The sequence below is a fragment of the Prionailurus viverrinus genome, chromosome A2, assembly GCF_022837055.1.
Source record: "Prionailurus viverrinus isolate Anna chromosome A2, UM_Priviv_1.0, whole genome shotgun sequence".
In the NCBI taxonomy this organism is placed as follows: domain Eukaryota; kingdom Metazoa; phylum Chordata; class Mammalia; order Carnivora; family Felidae; genus Prionailurus; species Prionailurus viverrinus.
The window spans coordinates 92,310,340-92,330,301 of NC_062562.1; the positions used below are offsets into that span (position 1 = coordinate 92,310,340).

Consider the following 19,962-nt stretch of genomic DNA (forward strand, 5'->3'; position numbering starts at 1 on the left):
TTTATATTCCTTAGGAATGTGTCCTTGAAGGAGCAGAGTGTTGTAAGAAATGCACCTTGACTCAAGACTCTCAATGCAGCGATGGTCTTTGTTGTAAGAAATGCAAGGTAAATAAATGTTGAGCAATGACTAATTGACAAAAAAAGAGGATATATTTGATTTAATTGTTAAGACTGGGTAAATATAATGTAATAACAATAGTAGTGTCTAAGATATATTGAGTGACTAAGTGCGAGTGTGCCTGGGGTCTTGTACCATGTAAGTCACAGAGCTGGGTCCTGAACCTTGTTAATCTCCTCAGTTTGTCTTATTACTGCCTCCCTGAGAAATATGCACATTGTATGAAGCCAGGTGTTCCTAACCTTCGGACTGTGTTTTTCCTTTCTTTGTAAAGCCAAGTGGCTATTCAGTAGATTCTTTTTCCTTGCCGCTCTGCTTGGTATATTTCTTGCATTAGCAGTTGAGAGATCGGAAGCTGTACTTTTTAGACATGATAACACTTCACATGAGAGTTTAGAATGCATCTTTATTCACATTATCTGTTTTCATCCTCCCAATGGCATCCTATACCCCTCTCCAAATATTTAAGCCTTAACATCAGGACGAAAAGTTATTTGAGGCTTATCTTTTTCAAATAAATCTATTTCTTTTTTTCTCTTCTCATATAAAATCTGGTACAATATTCTACATTATCTCTGAGGTTTGGTATACATCTTAGTATGTATTTTTTTTTTTTTTTTTTTAGCAGAGAGAGCCTGAGCAGGAGAGGAGCTGAGAGAGAGAGAGAGAGAGAGAGAGAGAAAGAGAATCTTAAGCAGGCTCCCTGCTCAGTGTGGAGCCCAATATGGGGTTCCATCCCATGACTCTAGGATCATAATCTGAGCCACAATCAAAAGTCAGACACTCAACTGACTGAGCCACCTACGTGCCCCTAGCACTTACCCAGTAACTGCTACAGGTTCTTATAAATATTTGTTGAATGAAGAATAAATACGTGCAACACTCTCTTATTGATTATATGCTGATTGACTAATGTTAGTCTAATGAGTTAAGGGAGAGTAGGATATGAACCTATCATACTAAGTATCTACTGTGTGCCGGGGATTGTGGTAAACACTTTTATGTTATATCATCATGTATCTGGATTTCTCAACCCTGGCACTATTGACATTTTTGGCTGGATAATTTTTTCTTTTGTTTTGAGGGTGTGTCTTGTGTACTGTAAGTTATTTAGCAACATCCCTGACTTCTGCCCATTAGATACAAGCACCACCCCTCCCAGCCATGACAACCAAAAATATTTCCAGACATTGCCAAATGTCCCCTTGGGGGTAAGATCATTGCTGCTTGAAACTGCTGTTTTAGATAATGCTCACAACCACACTTTTGGGAAAGGCATTATTATCCTTATTTTTCCAGTTGAGCAATCCTGGTCTCAAGGAAGTGATATAACCTGCATATGCTCATTCAGCTATTAAGGAATAAATGTGAAGTTACATCCCAGATCTGCTGGCAGCATTTGTGTTGTTTCCACTTTATCACTATGTCTCTGGCAGCTTTTTAAGACAAGCAAGGCACTGGCAGAGATCTCTGAAAGCACTTTCTAAAAAAGGAATATAAAATCAAATATGAAACAGACATTTTTAAATTTGGGCTGCATCAACTATATAATCTGTCAGCTTCTCCAACTGCCATAACAATGGGTCCCCCATCATTTATTTTAATCTTCGATGTTTTAAGTCTGCCCATTTATAAAATGCCATTTTTATTTTGAAGTATAGAATTAGGCTCTTTGTGATATGAATATTTCAAGGAACAAATATAAAGTAATAGAATCATAATATGTACAATAAAATGCCAGGATTAACTATCCCCCAAAGTAAGCTACAGTTACACCAGTCAAGTAAGAGCTTTTTGCCACTCTCTCTATCCTGCACCTCCAGCTCTTACTCCCACCCTACCCTCCTGGAGGAGCCAGAGGCAGGATAGTGAATGGAGGAGGGAGAACAGAAAAACAGGATGAGAAATCCTGTGTATCTCTGTTTTCCCTGTATGTATTTATGCTAAAGTATCTGTAAGTCAGAGTTGGCAAACATTTTAGGTAAAGGGTCAAGTAGTAAATAGTTAAGGCTTTGTGGGTCATAAGCTCTCTGTCTCAGTTACTCAACTCTACCTTTGAGAGCAGCCATCGAAAATACAGAAACAAGGGGCACCTAGGTGGCTCAGTCGATTAAGTGTCCAACTCTTGGGTTTGGCTTAGGTCATGATCTCACAGCTTCATGAGCTCGAGCCCACGTTGGGCTCTGTGCTGACAGCAGGGCGCCTGATTAGGATTCTCTCCCTTCCTTTCTTTCTCTGCCCCTCCCCTGCTCACGCTGTCTCCTTCTCTCTCAAAATAAATAAATAAACTTTTTAAAAAATGTTGTAAAAAAATACGGAAACTAATCAGCATGGCTATGTTCCAATAAAACAGACTTTTTGTCCTCAAGCTATAATTTGCCAACCCCTGCTCTAAAACATTGCCCATTGACTTATTATTTTTCTTTACTCAGTGGTAAGTTTCAAGAGGGCAGGGATTTGGGTCACTTTATCTACTGCATATCCCAGCACTTAGAGCAAACTGTCCTTCACTGGGCTTTCTTTCAGAAGTTTCTTGGCAGTTCTAGAACATTTACACTCTCATATAAACTCCATCTTAAATCTGCTTATATTTGTACCTGAGAATGTTCTAAAATTGTGGCTTACTTACCTCAATCCCAAGAAATTGGAAGGATAAGAACCAGAGTATATGAATTTAAATTACTTGTTTATTTCCTTATTTTCATGGCCTATTTACTCCCACTAAAATGTGAGTTCCTTGCAAGCAGGATTCTTGTGCTTTTTTTTCCTCCACTGAATCCCCAGTGACTAGAATGTGCCTGGCACATGTTAAGTGCCTAGTAAATACTTGGTAACTAAATGAATACAAATTTTGTTTCGATCTTCTAAGAAATACTGTTGAAATCCTGATTGGAGTGGGCTGTTCATATTCTAGGAACAATAGGAAACTCAAGTGCTTGGAGGGTTGTGAGCAAGGCAGAGAAAATGGAAGTTAGTGGGGGAGGGAGGGGCCCACATCGAGTGTGTGTTTGTGTGAGTAGACATAAAAGCATAGCATTTGTTAGCATTTTGGAGAGGGAAAGAGAATAGTATGGAAGAGGAGAGAAGGAAGATGATGACTTTGTGTCTGTTTTGTGAGGATAAAGACCCTAGCAATTTATAAATTCAGTGAGCTTAAAATTTTATTTGTAACCCCTATACTTATGAGAAATATTTGAGGTAGTTGAAAATAGAGAAAAGAAAAAGCAAAAACAAACAAAGAGGAAAGACTCTTCCCATACACAGGTATACAAATAACAAGAACATTAGACAAGAATAAAAGACCAAGCCATAGATCTATATAAAAATGAGGCAGGAGATAAAGGACAGTATGGGAAGAAATTGCTTTGCCAGAAAATCTAACTTTTGCAATTCAGCCCGGAATGTAACATTCAGATTCTTGGCAGATAAGCCAAAGAAGAGTAATGTGACAAGGGTGCCAGTAAGAAATGAAGAGGAAAGTGTAAATCCAAAACCTTTTTGAGAGGGAAAATTAGTAGAACATGGACTGACTTGTCCTTCTGGGGATAGGTACCATCAAGATGTACCCTATTTTAGTAGATGTTGTAAGACTTCTGTGTGATGAGTATGCAAATTCTTTCACACAAGAGAAACTCTCTCTGAAAACTTACTAAATGAACGTTTCATTCAGTAACTGTGGTCTTCAGACTACCATCTTAAAACAGCCTAAAATATTCTTATCCAAAAATATTCATGTTGCTTTTTTTTTAAGACGATAGATACTGTGAGAGATTTTTTTTCTTCAACAGTTTTACACATTGATTTTTGTTCATTTTAGTTTCAGCCTATGGGGACTGTGTGCCGAGAAGCAGTAAATGATTGCGATATTCGTGAAACGTGCTCAGGAAATTCAAGCCAGGTACTTTACAGAATCATTCCTCTAAACCTGATGGCAAAAAAGCAGGGTTAGCTTAAGTGCCCTGGCCCCCAGACAAAGTGTCAAGGGACACGATGTCTTTTCTACATCAGTTCTCATTCTCTCTTTATTTACTTCTGGGAATTTAAGTTTCCGTGATCAAAGCTTGAGCAGATGTTCCGTGTAATTTTATCTTAATGTTGAACTAACCTAAGACTACATTCATACCTTAACTATTTTGGTTTTAAGGAGAGAGTAAAAGGCATTTGTTTTTTTGTCTAATTTTCAATTCAGCTGGTTGAGACAGGAGCCAGCCAAGGCACAGAGACCCACAGAGCACTGGGTTGTGAGAAGGGGTCTGTTCTGTCTTTTGTTGATCTGAGGCCACATGCAGCACCTCACCCATTAATACCTGCTCTTGAATTTAGTATCATGTAGTTGTAAATGGAGAAGATGCGGGAACTGATACACTTTGGTGAGAGTTCACAGATTTCACATGGTCCTTATATATACAGACAGTCTTCAGTTTGCATGGTAGTGTGGGACCATAAAAATGACCATGCAGGCTGAAGTCATGTAAAGTCATCTTAATCAATGGAAAAAATGAGAGTTGTTCTGTGATCTTTAAAAAATGTTGCCAGCCTACTAAAACCTCTCTTACTCTTGGTTTTAAGTGAATAAGGAAATGAAAAAATAAACCAGTATTTATTTAGCATGCTAAATTAAAACAAACATTGAGAATTAAAAGCTTTATTTTTGTTGTAAAATGCTTATCAGGAGTAGTTTGAGCTGTACATGTCTTCTGTTCAGAAACCTTAAGATCCATAGTAAGCATCTTTTCTGTGCCTTGTTCAATGATCACACTCCCTTCTAAGTTTGGATCAGCTTTTGACATTTTATCCTTCGTACTTCCAATGTCGTGAAATATCTCCAGGAGATGTGAAGATGTGAATGGGAGGGGGTTTTTTTGGCCAAACAGCAGTATCAGCATTCCTAGTTAGTGCTTTTTTTTTTCCTGTAACTCAATTTACGTTTGATTGGAATTTCACTTCTAGTGTCATCACTTTTCACTTCTTTTCTGCACTTTCGTCTTTTCTGGCCAGCTCCCTCTTACGATTGTCCAGTTTTATAAAATGTCACGTGCTATTACCCAGAGACAGAGAGGCAGCACAGCTAAAACCTGTGTTGTCTGTGCATGAACTAAATGCATCCAGGCGAGTACCAGTCCCTTGCGGACTTTGTGAGAAATGACAGGTTGGATCACTGACCACAATGGCAGCTGTCATATACCTAGTGATCACCGACTAACGAGTTAGCAGCAAAGTTTGTGCTTTATGCAGTTACTCACAGTCAATACGCTGTGGTAACTGAAGTTGGAACCGTGTCATTGGGGTACTGATGTCATTTAACGAAACCATGGTGACTGAAATTCATGTATATTGGCGCCATGCAAAACAAGGACAGCCTACATCTTTTTCTTCTAGAGAAGAGGGATTCAATAGTGGTAAACCTGCATTAATCATTAAAAATGTTTTATTTTAAAGGTAGTCATCCTAAGAGACTAAAGATCTTTCATATGAAAGTATTTTCTTTTCTTACTATCTGATTAGCATTGTTTTTCTAAGTTGACACGTAGTGATGATGAGGATACAATTAATGATGGCCTCATATGTTCCTGGAGGGGGAGTGTATTAAAGCAACTTCTTTGGAAATCCAGTAAGTAGGAGTTTTTTTAAAAAAAGAAGCCCAAATCCAAAGATGGCATATAAAGATCCTCTTGTTGAATTAGTTGTAACAGCATAAACTGCTGTTTAATTATAAATGAGTATTTTATAAATTTATAATATTTTATAATTATAAATGAATAATGCAGTACGGTGGTTATATGGTTTGTTAGCACAATGCAACGTACTACAGCTATTAAAGAGATTCCCTACAAAAACACTTATTGTGACCTGAGGAAATTCATGTGATGAAAAAAATAAAGAGAAGAAGCTGAATATAAAATACTATCTATAACTTGATTACATACCTGTGTTTAAAAAAATCAAATTTTGGGGGCGCCTGGGTGGCTCAGTTGGTTAAGCATCTGACTCTTGATTTCGGCTCCGGTCATGATCTCACAGTTCATGACTTTGAGCCCTGCGTTGAGCTCTGAGGTGACCTTGTGAAGCCTGTTTAGGATTTTCTGTCTCCCTCTTTCTTTCTGCCCCTGCCCCACTCTCACGAGCCGTCTCTCTCAAAAATAAAGAAAGAAAGAAAAAGAAAGTAAATAAAGAATAAAAAAATTTTGTAGAAAAATGTAAAGAAAAAGATGTACCATAATATAAAAAATTGTCTCTGGGTGGTGGGAACATGAGACTTTTGTGTGTGTGTTTTTACTTTTTTTACATTTACTAACTTTTCTCAAGTGAGTGTGTAATTATTAAAGATAGAAAAAAAATGTGTAATTAATTTAAAAATTACTGTTTATAGCCACACAGGAATGTTTTACAATTTTCTGCACTTGCTACAAGGGAAAACCGAGGCTATAAAATAACATGATTTTTCTAATGTGCGCTAGGTGGATTTCTGCTCAAGGAGCATTTTAAGAGTAAGGGCTGTGGTGCTTCTCATGGTAAAAAAGAGGAAACTAGCTATTGCTTCATTTACGTTGGGATCCTCCTTGCTTTGTTTTGCGCTCTCGTTTTTCTCGCTCTGAGGAATGATGTATCTGTATAAAGCAAGATGCTCTGAAATGTTGGGGTTGTCTGAGTCATTGCTGTTGCTTCTTTTTATTTGCTACTATGTAATCAACTGTTTATACCTCTGGTAGATGCATATTTTTAGAGGAAAGTGCACCAATTGTTACATTTCCTTTTGCTTTCTCTTGATCTTTTTTGTTTTTATTTTCAGTTGTTTTAAGAGACTTACCATATTATCAGACTTTTATTTTACCTTTTTTTAATGGAAACATTACAGGGATTAGCTCAGCCTGATATTTTGCTGTGCACGTGGTTCACAGTTCTGTTTTCATTTCCTAGTGTGCCCCAAATATTCATAAAATGGATGGATATTCATGTGATGGTATTCAGGTAGGTTACTTCATCTTTACCTAAATCTTTCATGTGTGCCAGCATGAAAGAAATACTGAAATCTTATCAAAAGAGGAAAGTCAGTTTAAATGTTTTGTAATTCATTCTGAAGATAAAAGGCTTTATAATACTCATCTACTAGCTGTCACAGTCGCAGTTTCTTTTTCAGTGATCCGACATAAGCAGACACTGCATCATTAATAGGTGTGCTTTTCCATTTTAGGGGATTTGCTTTGGAGGAAGATGTAAAACCAGGGATAGACAATGCAAATACATCTGGGGGCAAAGTAAGTAAATAGCGTGGATTGATTGCTTTCACAGTATGATATGAGGCCATATGACGTGTGGGCTGGAAGTTAATTTTGAACCACTTTATGAGTGGGGGATTCTCAAAGACACTGCAAGTCTTGGAAGGGTCACTTTTGTGGAATTAGAGAGGAGCACCTCCCTTGAAAGACACGTGGCTAGTTGGTTGTGCCTTTGGACAAGAAATAAGGTGCCTTTGCTGCCAGGCAGGTGAAGTCCACCCCAGAGCGTGCAGCCTGGAGAATAGAACAAACCTGGATTTGAGCTCCGTGTACACTTCCCTCAGCTGAATGTCCTTAAGCAAAACCTGTGCAACCATATGGAATGGACACGAACCCTGGATAGGGCACCCTTGGCACTGTAGCAGTTTAGCTAGAGTGGCTTTTTCTTCCTCAACCATCTCTCTTAAAATTACAGGTGACCTTCTGCTGAGGTAGCTCTACCGTGTCAGAAAAAAATGTCAGCATTATCGCTTTCAAAGTTTGTCACATTTTCTGAGGGAAATGTAACATTGATTTCTAAAACATATGACTTAAATTATATCTTTATTTAAATGTGTATTTAAAGGTTGTGTCATTATTTTTCCCCCAGTGTTACTGGCCCTTTTGAAAGCAGTTTTTTTTGAAACTCCTTCAGAAGACTCCTTCAGAAACTCCTTCAGAAGCAAGCTCAAAACATAATGCTAATCTTTACTTGTCACAGATAGTGGCTGCATTCTGTTTGGGAGGGGAGGTGTGTGCACATTTGCACTCTGAACAGAGTTACAGTTTTGTTTCCCCCGCTTGAGAAAAAAGTGTTGCTCACTGCCAAGAAGTAGGGAAAAAGAACTACCAATGGTGACTAGTTATTTTTTTAAATATACACAAATGCTCCTGAAACCAAGACTATGTATGTATGTAAGTTAACTTTAATTTAAATAAAAAAATAAAATTAAAAATTAAAAAAAATAAAATATACACAAACAGTAATCATTTGATTAGTTTGCAAAAGTCATTTTTTTAAAAATTTTTTTTCAACGTTTATTTATTTTTGGGACAGAGAGAGACAGAGCACGAATGGGGGAGGGGCAGAGAGAGAGGGAGACACAGAATCGGAAACAGGCTCCAGGCTCTGAGCCATCAGCCCAGAGCCCGACGCGGGGCTCAAACTCACGGACCGTGAGATCGTGACCTGGCTGAAGTCGGACGCTTAACCGACTGCGCCACCCAGGCACCCGCAAAAGTCATTTTTGATCTCACTACAGGACAATCCCATTAGCCAGCCCTGGCTTTAGCAAAATTAAAGTTTTGTAATACTGACATTGTTTAAAATGTTATTTGGCCCTCATACATTTAACATGAATTCAAGCTTATTTAGAACAGAATAAAATTAAGGTGGTTTTTTTTTGATAGTTGTTAGGAATTAACAAGGTAGAATTAACTATAGACTTAACTATAGAATTAACTATAAGAATTAACTATAAACAATGTAGAATTCATACTGTTTCTTAAATCTTTAATTATAGTACATAGCTATTTTAATAAACTCATTGTTATGATTAATAAAAATTGACACGTAAAAAATTTGTGCTTTATATTTGGCTCTGAGATTAAAGTGTGGAGTATTTATTCTGGGAACCATTTGGTAGTATCTTGCCCTAATTATTGGCCAAATTGTGAAGAGTGTTGTTCCTTGGAACCGATAGCCTCAATCCTATCAAAGATTGACATAGATTGGTTTTCCAAATTTCCAATGAGAAGTCATGAAGAATGTAGCTGAGTCAAGGATATCTGTGGTCAAGTAAAACTCTGGAGAACCATGGGTCTAGGTTTTGGAACTGGCCACATTGTCATGAAGAAGAGTCCTTAGATGGCTTCTTTCCCTTACTGCAAACATTTTGAGCAACTCACGTGTTCTGTCCCTCACTGAGAGAAAACTCTATTCTGCTTCAGAGGTGATGGCATCAGACAAATACTGCTATGAGAAACTGAACATTGAAGGGACAGAGAAGGGTAACTGTGGAAAAGACAAAGATACGTGGATACAGTGCAACAAACGGTGAGATGAAGTTTGTCCAGAGTTTATCCCTTAGTGAATTACAAGCATTACTTTCAGCGTCCCATTTCCTCTTCTCTGCATCCTTCAGAGCTTTCGGTTGCCTGCTCACCTCATCTTTTCACTGCATCCCAGCACCACCTTGCAGAAGCCTCCCAAATCTTAACACATATGCTGGCCTCTCCCCAAAGGCCCAGGTCACACTTGCAGCTGCCTCAGGACTTGCTCACCTAGAAGGCACCTGCTAGCATCTCAAAAGCAACAAAAATTAAAGCCACCAGAATATGTACTCAGTTAGCTGGCTCTGACTTTTCGAAGCCACTGTTTTTGTCAGAGGTCAACATAACTCACTGTCCTCCAGTTGAGAAGCCTCACAATGGACCTTGATGCCGCTGTCCCTCTGACACATGGTCCAAATGTCAAATCATGGCCATTCTTCCCTTTTATTCCCCCACCATTTGTCTTTAATTCATCTTTTCATTCCTTTCCTATTACCCCTGCTAAGACCTATGTTAACGCTTCGTCTATTACAAAGGCCTCTAACAGTGTTTTAAGCCAAGCAGATCTGGCATGCTGTATTCTACTCTTCTACTGAGGGGCATCTGGGTGGCTCCGTTGGTTAAGTGTCTGACTTTTGGTTTTGGCTCAGGTCATGATCTCACAGTTTGTGAGTTTGAACCCTGCATCTGGCTCTTTACTGACTGTGCAGAGCCTGCTTGGGATTCTCTCTTTCCCTTTCTCTCTGCCCTTCCCCCCCCCCCCATACTTTATGAATTATTTCTGGGTTTATTCTAGAAATAAATCATTTTCGGGGTGCCTGGGTAGCTTGGCCACTTAAGCATCCAATTCTTGATTTTGGCCCATGTTATGATGTCACAGTTTGTGGGTTTGAGTCCCACGTCAAGCTCTGTGCTGTCAGCATGGAGACTGCTTGGGATTCTCTGTCTCCCTCTCTCTCTGCCTCTGCCCTGCTTACTCTCCATCTCTCCTTCTCTCTCAAAATAAATAAACAAATGTAAAGTCATTTCCCTCTTCTCTGAATTCCCATAGCCTTTTGTTCTATTATTGTGGCCCTTGTCCCAGCCTCTCTGTTTTATCGTTGTTTATGTGTGCGATTCTCTTCTCACCGAGAGTGTATTTCCTTGACCGTGTCTTTTTTTCTTTGTCTATCCTAAAGTACTTTGTAAGCTCCATGCACATAAATAAGACTTATAAAAATGTTGACCATCTCTTCTGTGTTAAGAAAGCATTTTTGTTTATGATAGATGTGATAAAATGAAATAACTTTTAAAAATTGTTTTTTAAGGATGAATTAATACATTTTTCTGTGCTAGTGATAGATGTAAGTTCTAATTTTTCTTTTTTCCCTATATGATAAAGCCTATTTCCATATATAATTTTGCTAGTCTACTAATCATTCTTGACAAGACAGTTATCAGTATATATATTTATAATTATGTATGTTAGTAATTAAAATGTTCTATATACAGAAAATATGTCAGATAATATTTTATACCAGTACAAATATTTTACAGGTTTAGTTATTATATGTGGCAGTTGGAGGAATAGTGGAATATATTGAAAAAGGGATCATGAGTGTGTGTGGTTATGTGTCTATACATATAGACACATACCCTCCCCCCGACACACACATAATTCTTCTTTATTTGGGGGCAACAGGTTAAAGAAAGAGCTGTATTCCAAAAGAATACTCACCCAAAGGTCATTTATTCACTTACCAAATATTAAAAAATGTTTTAACATATCCAGTAATATGTTCTAGAGAAAGAGATTCTGATCTAAAAGATGTCTATCTGATGGATAATTTCCTTTAACAAATACTTGAACTAATGGACAGTACAGGAAAAGCTAGAACACAGTTGGGATTTTGGTGCACTAATGGGAGTTTCAGAGAAGACACTTTTTAAAGTGAGAGGCAAACTAATTTGGGCGTATTTAGCTTGTAATTTGAGCAAATAAAATGTAAACAAACATGAAAAACAAACGCTAAAGCAGGATAAGATTATTGTTCTAACTATACATGGTTTGTTCTCTCTTTGTGGAAAGAAGTAAAGAATTGTTATCTTTTAACACAGGGATGTGCTTTGTGGTTACCTTTTGTGCACCAATGTTGGTAACATCCCAAGGCTTGGAGAACTTGACGGTGAAATCACATCTACTTTGGTTGTGCAGCAGGGAAGAACATTAAACTGCAGGTAATGCTCTACCTCTTTCCATGAGAACATCATTCATCTTACTTCTGAGGACTGCCGCGTAGAATCACTTCGGTTTTCAGTTCCCATGCATGTTAGCAAGGCGACATGGAATCTAGCCCAGAGAGGTGACTGAGTAAATCCTGACACAAGAGGGTTGAAAAGATGAGAATTAGTTGACTTTAGTTGCTGGAGCTATATTTAATGGGTCAGTAATACCTTGCAGGGTTTGGTTTGCATTTCTTTCCTACTAAGGAAAGTGAGTGAGAACTCCTGGGTAAAATCAGTGGATTAAATATATGCATCTTCTTTTACTTCCTTCTGAAATCCCACTAAAATGACACTAACTGGATCTTTTTTTAGAATTCATGTATCCACAGGGAGGCAGAGAAAGGTAGAAGAGACAACAGCAACAAAATTTTGGAGCGTGGAAGGCAAATGGATGTGTGGCAAATAGTTGTCAAAACTAAGAAAGCTGAGGGGCGCCTGGGTGGCTCAGTCGGTTAAGCGGCCGACTTCGGCTCAGGTCATGATCTCGCGGTCTGTGAGTTCGAGCCCCGCGTTGGGCTCTGTGCTGACAGCTCAGAGCCTGGAGCCTGTTTCAGATTCTGTGTCTCCCTCTCTCTGACCCTCCCCCGTTCATGTTCTGTCTCTCTCTGTCTCAAAAATAAATAAACGTTAAAAAAAAAAAAAAAAACAAAAAACAACTAAGAAAGCTGAATTCCTAAGTCAGTAATGGGGAAAACTGAGAGCTAGCCCAGTATATAAAGTTAGTTCCCAAAAGGCTCAAAAATTGGTAGCATCATCTACTTCTGCAAGAGGGAGTAAAGGATTTGGGGCAAGGAAGGGCTAAAATAAAGAAGATAGTTGAAAGTCTGCTAACAGATTACTGCCTGACCCACCTAAACTGGGGATTGCTCACCCTCCCAATAAAGATTTGAGCTTTACATTCTGCAGATAATAAAGCAGGTTTCCAAACTGAAGGATAGCCGGCAATATTGATATCAGGGTGTGTGGAAGTGGTCTAGCCTCATTGATGTTCAGCCAGAAAGCCCTAAAATCTCCTATAGTTTATCTGATTTCCTAACTCAAATATGAGCAGTTTATCAGACATGTGAATAAAGGCTCTAACACACATACACAAAGAGTTAAAAAGAGCCAGAAAAAAAGGCACCTGTCAATATTTATGAGAGATAAGATATTTCTATCATGAAACCAGAATAAAGTGCTATTTAATGAAGAGCAGGGGTGCCTGGGTGGCTCAGTCGGTTGAGCATCCGACTCTTGATGCCAGAGATGTGGGACTGAGCCCTGTGTCAGGCTCCATGCTGAGTGTGGACCCTGCTTAAGATTCCCTCTCTTTCTCCCTCTGTACCTTTCCCCTGCTCGCTTGCTGTCTCTCTTACTCAAAATAGAAAAAAAATTTAAAAAATGAAGAGCATTCATAGAAATAAAATGCTGTTGGAAATTTTAAAATAGGGAGGTAGGAATTAAACTCAGTAGTTGAAATTATCTCCCAGAAAGTAGGGCAAAAGCAGCAAAGGAATGGAACCATAGAGAAAACCTCACCAAGTTAGAATAGACACGATGAACAGAGAAAATACCAGGGAAGAAATTGTCAATGAGTGACTTTGATTGTCTACAATGGATAGACTTGAGTTTCTACATTGACAGGTTCACCAAGTGCCAAATACACGGAGTGAAATTAGAGGCACATTTAAACATGTCGTCGTGAAATTTCACGACCTTAGGACAAAGAAAGGAATCCCAGATGTTTCCAGAGAGGAGAAAAAAAGGATCAGACTTGGAATCTTATTAACAGGAGCCCCAGGAATCAGAAGACAATGGAGAACATGATTTTTGAAATAAGTTCTGTACCTTATTTCTGTACCTTATCAATCAAGTGTGAAAGTAGAAAATAGAGACACTTTTAGATATTCAGGTTGCCCCTGAATTTATTGCCCTGTACCATTTCTCAGGAAGCTATTGGTGAAATTGTACTCCACCAAAATCAAAGAGTAAACTAAGAGAAAGGCTGTGCGTGTAGGAAACAAAATACCCACCATGAAGACAGGGCAATCCTGCAATGAATGGTGAGGGGAAATCCAAGTGTTCAAGTTTTCCACAAGATACAGTAGACAACTAGATCAGACAGGAGCAGGGCAGACTGCAGATGGAAACCCCAGGAGAGATTTCTGCAGGAAGATGAACTGATGCTCAAGACACATCTCGAGTATGGATTTGGGGTTAGCAGAGTTTGATCAGTTTTACATTGGTGACAGATTCTTAAAAAGTAGGCAAAAAAGACAACAAATAAGAGACTTGCTAATTTGAGGGAAAATGAAGAGTTGTGCAGGAAAGAAAAGGCTTAATTATGGCACACTGTATCACTCAACTGAATAACATTTACATAGTCGTAATAATGGACCTTTTTATTATTGATTTAACTATTCATTAAACAAAATTTATGATGGGGGTATAGGAAAAAGACATAAATCTTCAAGTTCCATAGAGGTAAGTTGGTTGCTAATATCTGAAATGGAAAAATAAAAAATAGTAACACTCATTATTTAAAAATGTGTGGATAAATAACAAAAGAATCAATTAAGAGTAGAAAGTAGTTTCTTCCAAGGAGGAATATATGGTGGAGGAGAGAGCACTGTATGACTTTATTGCATTTAAAAAGCTGATTTATCTGATTGACTCTTTAAACTGTATGCATGTGTCATTTTGATAAAAATAAATAAAAAGAATTGAGATTTATGTGCTGGCATTGACATGGCACCATATGAGTAAATCAGCTATGAATATACATTTTTACCTCATTCTGGTTTTTTAAATTTCTATAGAACATGTAGGCTTGCTCTATTGAATAGTGAAGTTAAATATGTTAGCCATTCTCTAATATAATTTTTAAATTATTAACCTTCTTGGGAAATGTAAACCCAGACCAGTTCTCACGCTTGTTTGAAACATGTTTGAAATCTTGAAATCTACAATTACAACTACCAAATCAAATCCTAGCAATAATGCCTCACTTGACTTGTACATGATATCCAAGGCAAAATGATAAAGCTATTTTAATTCAGACCTTTGCTATAATAATTATGTTCAAATTCTAAAATATGTCAATATCTCAAAAGCATTAGATCAAAAGATTCAATTGCTTTCTTTATTTGAAGGAAGAAAATGCTCATGCTGTTGTTTTTTATTAGATAATGGGTAGAAAATAGAGTAGAAAGTAGTTTCTTCCAAGGAGGAATATATGGTGGAGGAGAGAGCACTGTACGACTTTATTGCAGTTGTACAATAAGTGGGCAATACTTTCTTGCCCACTTTTTAGTTTTTTAAAGCAGATTCTCAAAATGAATGTGACTTAATAGAATCCTATTTTCTTTTTGCTTCCTTTTTTTTAGTGGTGGGCATGTGAAGCTTGAGGAAGATGTAGATCTTGGCTATGTGGAAGATGGGACACCTTGTGGTCCCCAAATGATGTGCTTAGAACACAGGTGTCTTCCTGTGGCTTCCTTCAACTTTAGTACTTGCTTAAGCAATAAAGAAGGCACTGTTTGTTCAGGAAATGGAGTAAGTATTCAGTACCTTGCCATAGGGAAACTCCTCTATTCTTTTGTAACACAGAAATAGACATGACCCTAACCTGTTTATTTTGTAAAAATGGAAAATATGCTTATCCGTGTTTCTAGCTGGCATGTGAACAGTTATTTGGTCATAGTCACTGGAATATTTCTCTTGCGTAATCTGTGCAAGCCTGGGAATAAGAAAAAGTATGTTTTCCTAACCAAATTCTTCTGTTTTTCTTTCTTATCATGTTAATGTGATCTCATATAATTGAAGTATAATGGCCAGTTTTCTACAAGTGATCTGGGAGACAAATTTTAATAAACTGTAATGGGGTTTTTTAAAAAGGGTGTAAAAGGGAGGATCATTGGCCACAGTATTTAACAATTCATATTGTCCAGGCACTAAGCAATTAGAACAGATCATAAGTACCTGTTGTGGCCACACCGAGTGTGTATCAGCTGAGGATAACTCCTCGAAATAAAAACTGAATAATTCAGGGAAGTGTTTATCAACAAATGAATAGAAATAATGGCATTGTGTAAAATACAAAATTTTATTCTTTCTGTCATGTATCTATCTGATAATGTTAGTCCTAGATAACAAAATTTGTAGCTTAGATAAACATGCTCTATTAGTGACTATAGTTTTGTCATTTTCAGTTAGGAATTCCTATACTAATAAAATAATTTTCACTTCTTTTTCTTTTGGCATGTACTATGATTTTCTTTCTACCCTCACCAGATTCTTTGCTTGAACTGGTCATAATATCCAGTTGAGGTGAAGGATCCCTGTCCTGAAATTGTCAGCCTTTAATCCTGGTCATTCCACGTAGATCCCCAGGAATGTGCCAAGATGTTTCTTAGGGAGGTCTTACTAGTAACTTTTTGCCAAAGGATAGGAATTCTTACAGCATATGAAAATAGAGAAGGCATGTGCTAAGTAGTTCTGCTCCTATAGATGAGTCTAGTAAGTCTTCTTTCTTTAATAAGTAAGAAAATGTTAGCGGAAATGCTTTTTGGGGGATAGGGCAAAAACATTGAAATTATTTCTTGTTCATTCATGCTAATGATAACAATGTCTTCTTCATCTAGAATTCCTGACCTTATGTTTGGAAGAAAGAAACGTTTGTATTAGATAATTGGCAAATGCTTGTATTTCTGCTTAGTTTTATAAGTCTCCCTCCTATAAAATTTTTTTAAATAAAAAAATAAAAACCTCCCTCCTATAAAATTTAAGTTAATGAAACTCAAAACAGTGATTTCATTGATTTCTTTTTGGACTGTAAACTCATTTCCCCTGTTAAAATTCATTATTCCCTTTGGGTATAACTGCTGATCTCTAGAAAATATTATTTTTGGGTACTTGAGTGAGAAATAAGGTAATTAGTATGAAGAAGAAAGTACCGATAATTTTTCAGTACCATCAAATTCTAGGCATATAACAATTAGAAATCACTCTTTAGTTTTCATGCCATTGTATCAGAGAATTGACGTTTCCTCTTGATTGATTTTGGATTTCAGGTTTGCAGTAATGAGCTGAAGTGTGTGTGTAACAGACACTGGGTGGGTGCAGACTGCAGCACTTACTTCCCTCACAATGAGGACTCCAAGACTGGCATTACTCTGTCTGGCAATGGTAGGTACTGGATTTGGTGCCATTACACCGTTTTATGCATAACTAAAGGAAACTCTTCAGACAGTTTCATTTAGATTATAATTCAACTATAAAATACAACTGGGATCTACAATATGAAGTTGATATTTTCCATTAACTTGTAATCATGTGTAATATTGAATATAACTTAGTCTACTGATTGAGCCTCATCTTGTCCTACATGAGACTGAGATTTTTCAAGTATTCTATTTTTGGGAGCTGACAACAAAACCCTAGCATTTAAGTGAAAAAGCAGTAGTGCTCTTTCTGAACTGTCTGAATTTAAGGGAAGAATTTTATATTTGGGGACTGAATACATAGGAAAAAAAAAACAGTTGAAGAATTGAGTTTTAAATATCTTGTTGACTTTAATGTGTGTTTTTTTCTTAAGTTTATTTATTTATTTTGAGAGACAGAAAGAGAAGAAAGCAAGCATGAGCAGGGGATGGGCAGAGAGAGAGGGTGAGAGAGAATCCCAAACAGGCTCTGGGTTATCCGTGCAGGGCCTGAGGTGGGTGGGGCTCAATCTCACGAATCATGAGATCATCATGACCTGAGCCGAAACCAAGAGTTGGATGCTTAACAGACTGAGCCACCCAGGTGCCCCGACTTTAATATTTTTCATTATAGAATCTCATCTCTATTCAACCTGAGTTCTGTAGCCTGAACTGTAGGTAATTCTAGAAATAGTAACCTTAGCCAAGGTGCCTGGAAGGGGATTAAGGACATGGATAATAAACAACAGGTGCAGATCTAAAAGCTAGAATGGTCCAACTGGAGAAGTAGAAATTCAATGCAGATAGTTGAAAGAACGCATACATTGCAAGTAGAGGTCCCCTTTTAAACTATTTTATTATCTTTCATGATTGAGTGTTCTACATACAGAAGTTCTCAAATTCTGAAGTCCATTCACTTCCAAAGGATGAGAAAAGAGAAGTATGTTCATTGTAATCATCCAGACAGGTTAAAATTCTTAGCCAAGATGACTTTAGCAAGGAAAGTGAAAGAATTAAGATTCTGGTATCCTCAGCCTTAGCAATGGTAATGTGGAGCTTCTTTTCAGCAGTTAAAGCAGAGATGTGGCTATTCAGATCCATGGATTTAAGTGACTTGTCAAAAGTCTTACCATTACTTAGAAATAACCAGGCTGGCATCCAAGTTTATTGATCCCTGTTAGAAATCACTGGAAGAAAAGGAAGATAATACAGACATACCAGGCCTTACAGTAGGAAAACCCCACTGACCCAGAAGGTCCTCTGCATCCACCCATCTCACAGAGGACCTGGGCAGGGTGGAGTCTGCCAGTTTCCTCAGATGCCCTGCTCCCAAAATGATTTACTGAGGGCTCCCAGACAAGGAGGCTGCCACTTCTGTCATGGGGATTTGCCATCTGCTCTGTTGCACATGATCACTGATGGTTGACATCTAGAAGGATGCTTCATGAGTGCAGCAGACAAAAAGAGATCTGAGCTGCTCTGAGTCAAACAGATCTGGGTGATTGAAATGTGTGGTGTAGATCATTATCAGCAAAACGGCCAGGCCTCTGATCTGTCTTTTCTGCTCTTGGGCTGTCACTTGAGCATTTTGACCAAGGCTTTGACTTACTGGGCCACGCACACCACCATGATCTCCCCTATGGATTACATCTCTGCCTATATGACAGCAGGTGGTGACACAACAGTGCCATTACTGAGTCCTGAGAGTCAGCCCAGTCTTGGCCCTCTGCCAGTCTGCTGCTGCCTCACTCTCATGCCTGACCAGCACTGATCTCCTGCTCACTACACTCTATCTTTGGTTTTTCCTTGTCTAGGATGCCAGCCATTGTTACAAAGACTGGGAACTACAAGCCCGGTGCTTGTATTATCTGTATCACCTGAGCACTGATTGTATAACTCTGTAGACATGTTTTCTCTCTTAAGGAGCTTATATATGAGTGACAGTGTATCACACGTACAAGTGGGAGCAATAAGAACTTTGCATTAGTTGTCAAGATGGAGTGACATGGGGGCGCCCAGGTGGCTCATTCAGTTAAAACATCCGACTCTTGATTTTGGCTCAGGTCATGATCTCACAGTTCATGGGTTTGAGTCCTGCTTTGGGCTCTGCGCTGACAGTGTTTAGAACCTGCTTGGGATTTTCTTTCTCTCTGCCCCTGCCCCACTCATGTTCTCTCTTCTCTCTTCTATGTGCTGTCTCTCTCTCTCAAAATAAATAAACTTGAAAAAAAAAAAAAAAGATGGAGAGACAAAGACTGTAACATCTCTGGAATTCCTGAGGAAGAGGTCAGAGTAAAAAAGAACATGAATTTCTACAAGTTCTTGTCCAGAGAGTGCTATGGCAATATAGTAGGGTCACCCTTACCCTCCCATTTTTTCAGTCTTTACTCTTCTTGTAGTTCATTGACCTCATCTTATTTTTGAGAAAATTACATGGAAAATAAAACTGCAAAACGCACTGGGACAAGAATTAAAAGGGAATGTAAGCCAAGAATTATTTTTTAAAAAACAGTTGATGGGGATTGCTAAGTAATGGTTGATTTTTTTATCCTTTTAAAAAACACCCATTTTTTTTACTTCACAGTATGTACAAATACCAAATCATTATGCTGTACAACTGAAACCACTACAACAGCGTATCAATTGTAGGTCAAAAAAATTAAATGAAAAAAAATATTCTCTAACATTAAGACTGGTAAAAGAAAACAATACCCACTTTTTAAAACAAATAATTTCGTTAGTGTCATGATTCCAAATATGGAGAATAAAGTTCCTGAAAGAACTTTGTATCAAAATTTCAATTACATACACTTGATCTTCATTGTTTTCTTTTTTCCCTGTAGGTGTTGCTGGTACCAATATCATAATAGGCATAATCGCTGGCACTATCTTGGTGCTGGCCCTCATATTAGGAATAACTGCATGGGGTTATAAGTAAGTGAAATGTCTCAGTATTGTTACTATCAAAATATACTTTAAAACATTTTGTTTAAGTGAATTAAACGTCTAGAAAGTTTTGTAGCATTTTCAGTGAAAATCATTCTGGCTGAACATGCAATCAGTGATTATTCTTGGCATGATTAGAGGTA

At 37.9% G+C, this 19,962-nt stretch overlaps 1 protein-coding gene across 13 annotated transcripts in view; it reads left to right on the top strand.

The window, feature by feature from the left end:
* The window catches only part of ADAM22 (ADAM metallopeptidase domain 22), a 242,575-nt gene that overhangs the window by 187,125 nt on the left and 35,488 nt on the right, over positions 1 to 19,962 (top strand). For all 13 annotated transcript variants that reach the window (XM_047849794.1, XM_047849785.1, XM_047849790.1 and 10 more), the window contains exons 17-25: positions 15 to 107; positions 3,938 to 4,018; positions 7,039 to 7,089; positions 7,313 to 7,376; positions 9,327 to 9,432; positions 11,526 to 11,645; positions 15,059 to 15,227; positions 16,745 to 16,859; positions 19,717 to 19,807. In XM_047849794.1, the coding sequence (XP_047705750.1) occupies positions 15 to 107; positions 3,938 to 4,018; positions 7,039 to 7,089; positions 7,313 to 7,376; positions 9,327 to 9,432; positions 11,526 to 11,645; positions 15,059 to 15,227; positions 16,745 to 16,859; positions 19,717 to 19,807 (890 nt within the window). The remainder of the gene's footprint in view (positions 1 to 14; positions 108 to 3,937; positions 4,019 to 7,038; positions 7,090 to 7,312; positions 7,377 to 9,326; positions 9,433 to 11,525; positions 11,646 to 15,058; positions 15,228 to 16,744; positions 16,860 to 19,716; positions 19,808 to 19,962) is intronic.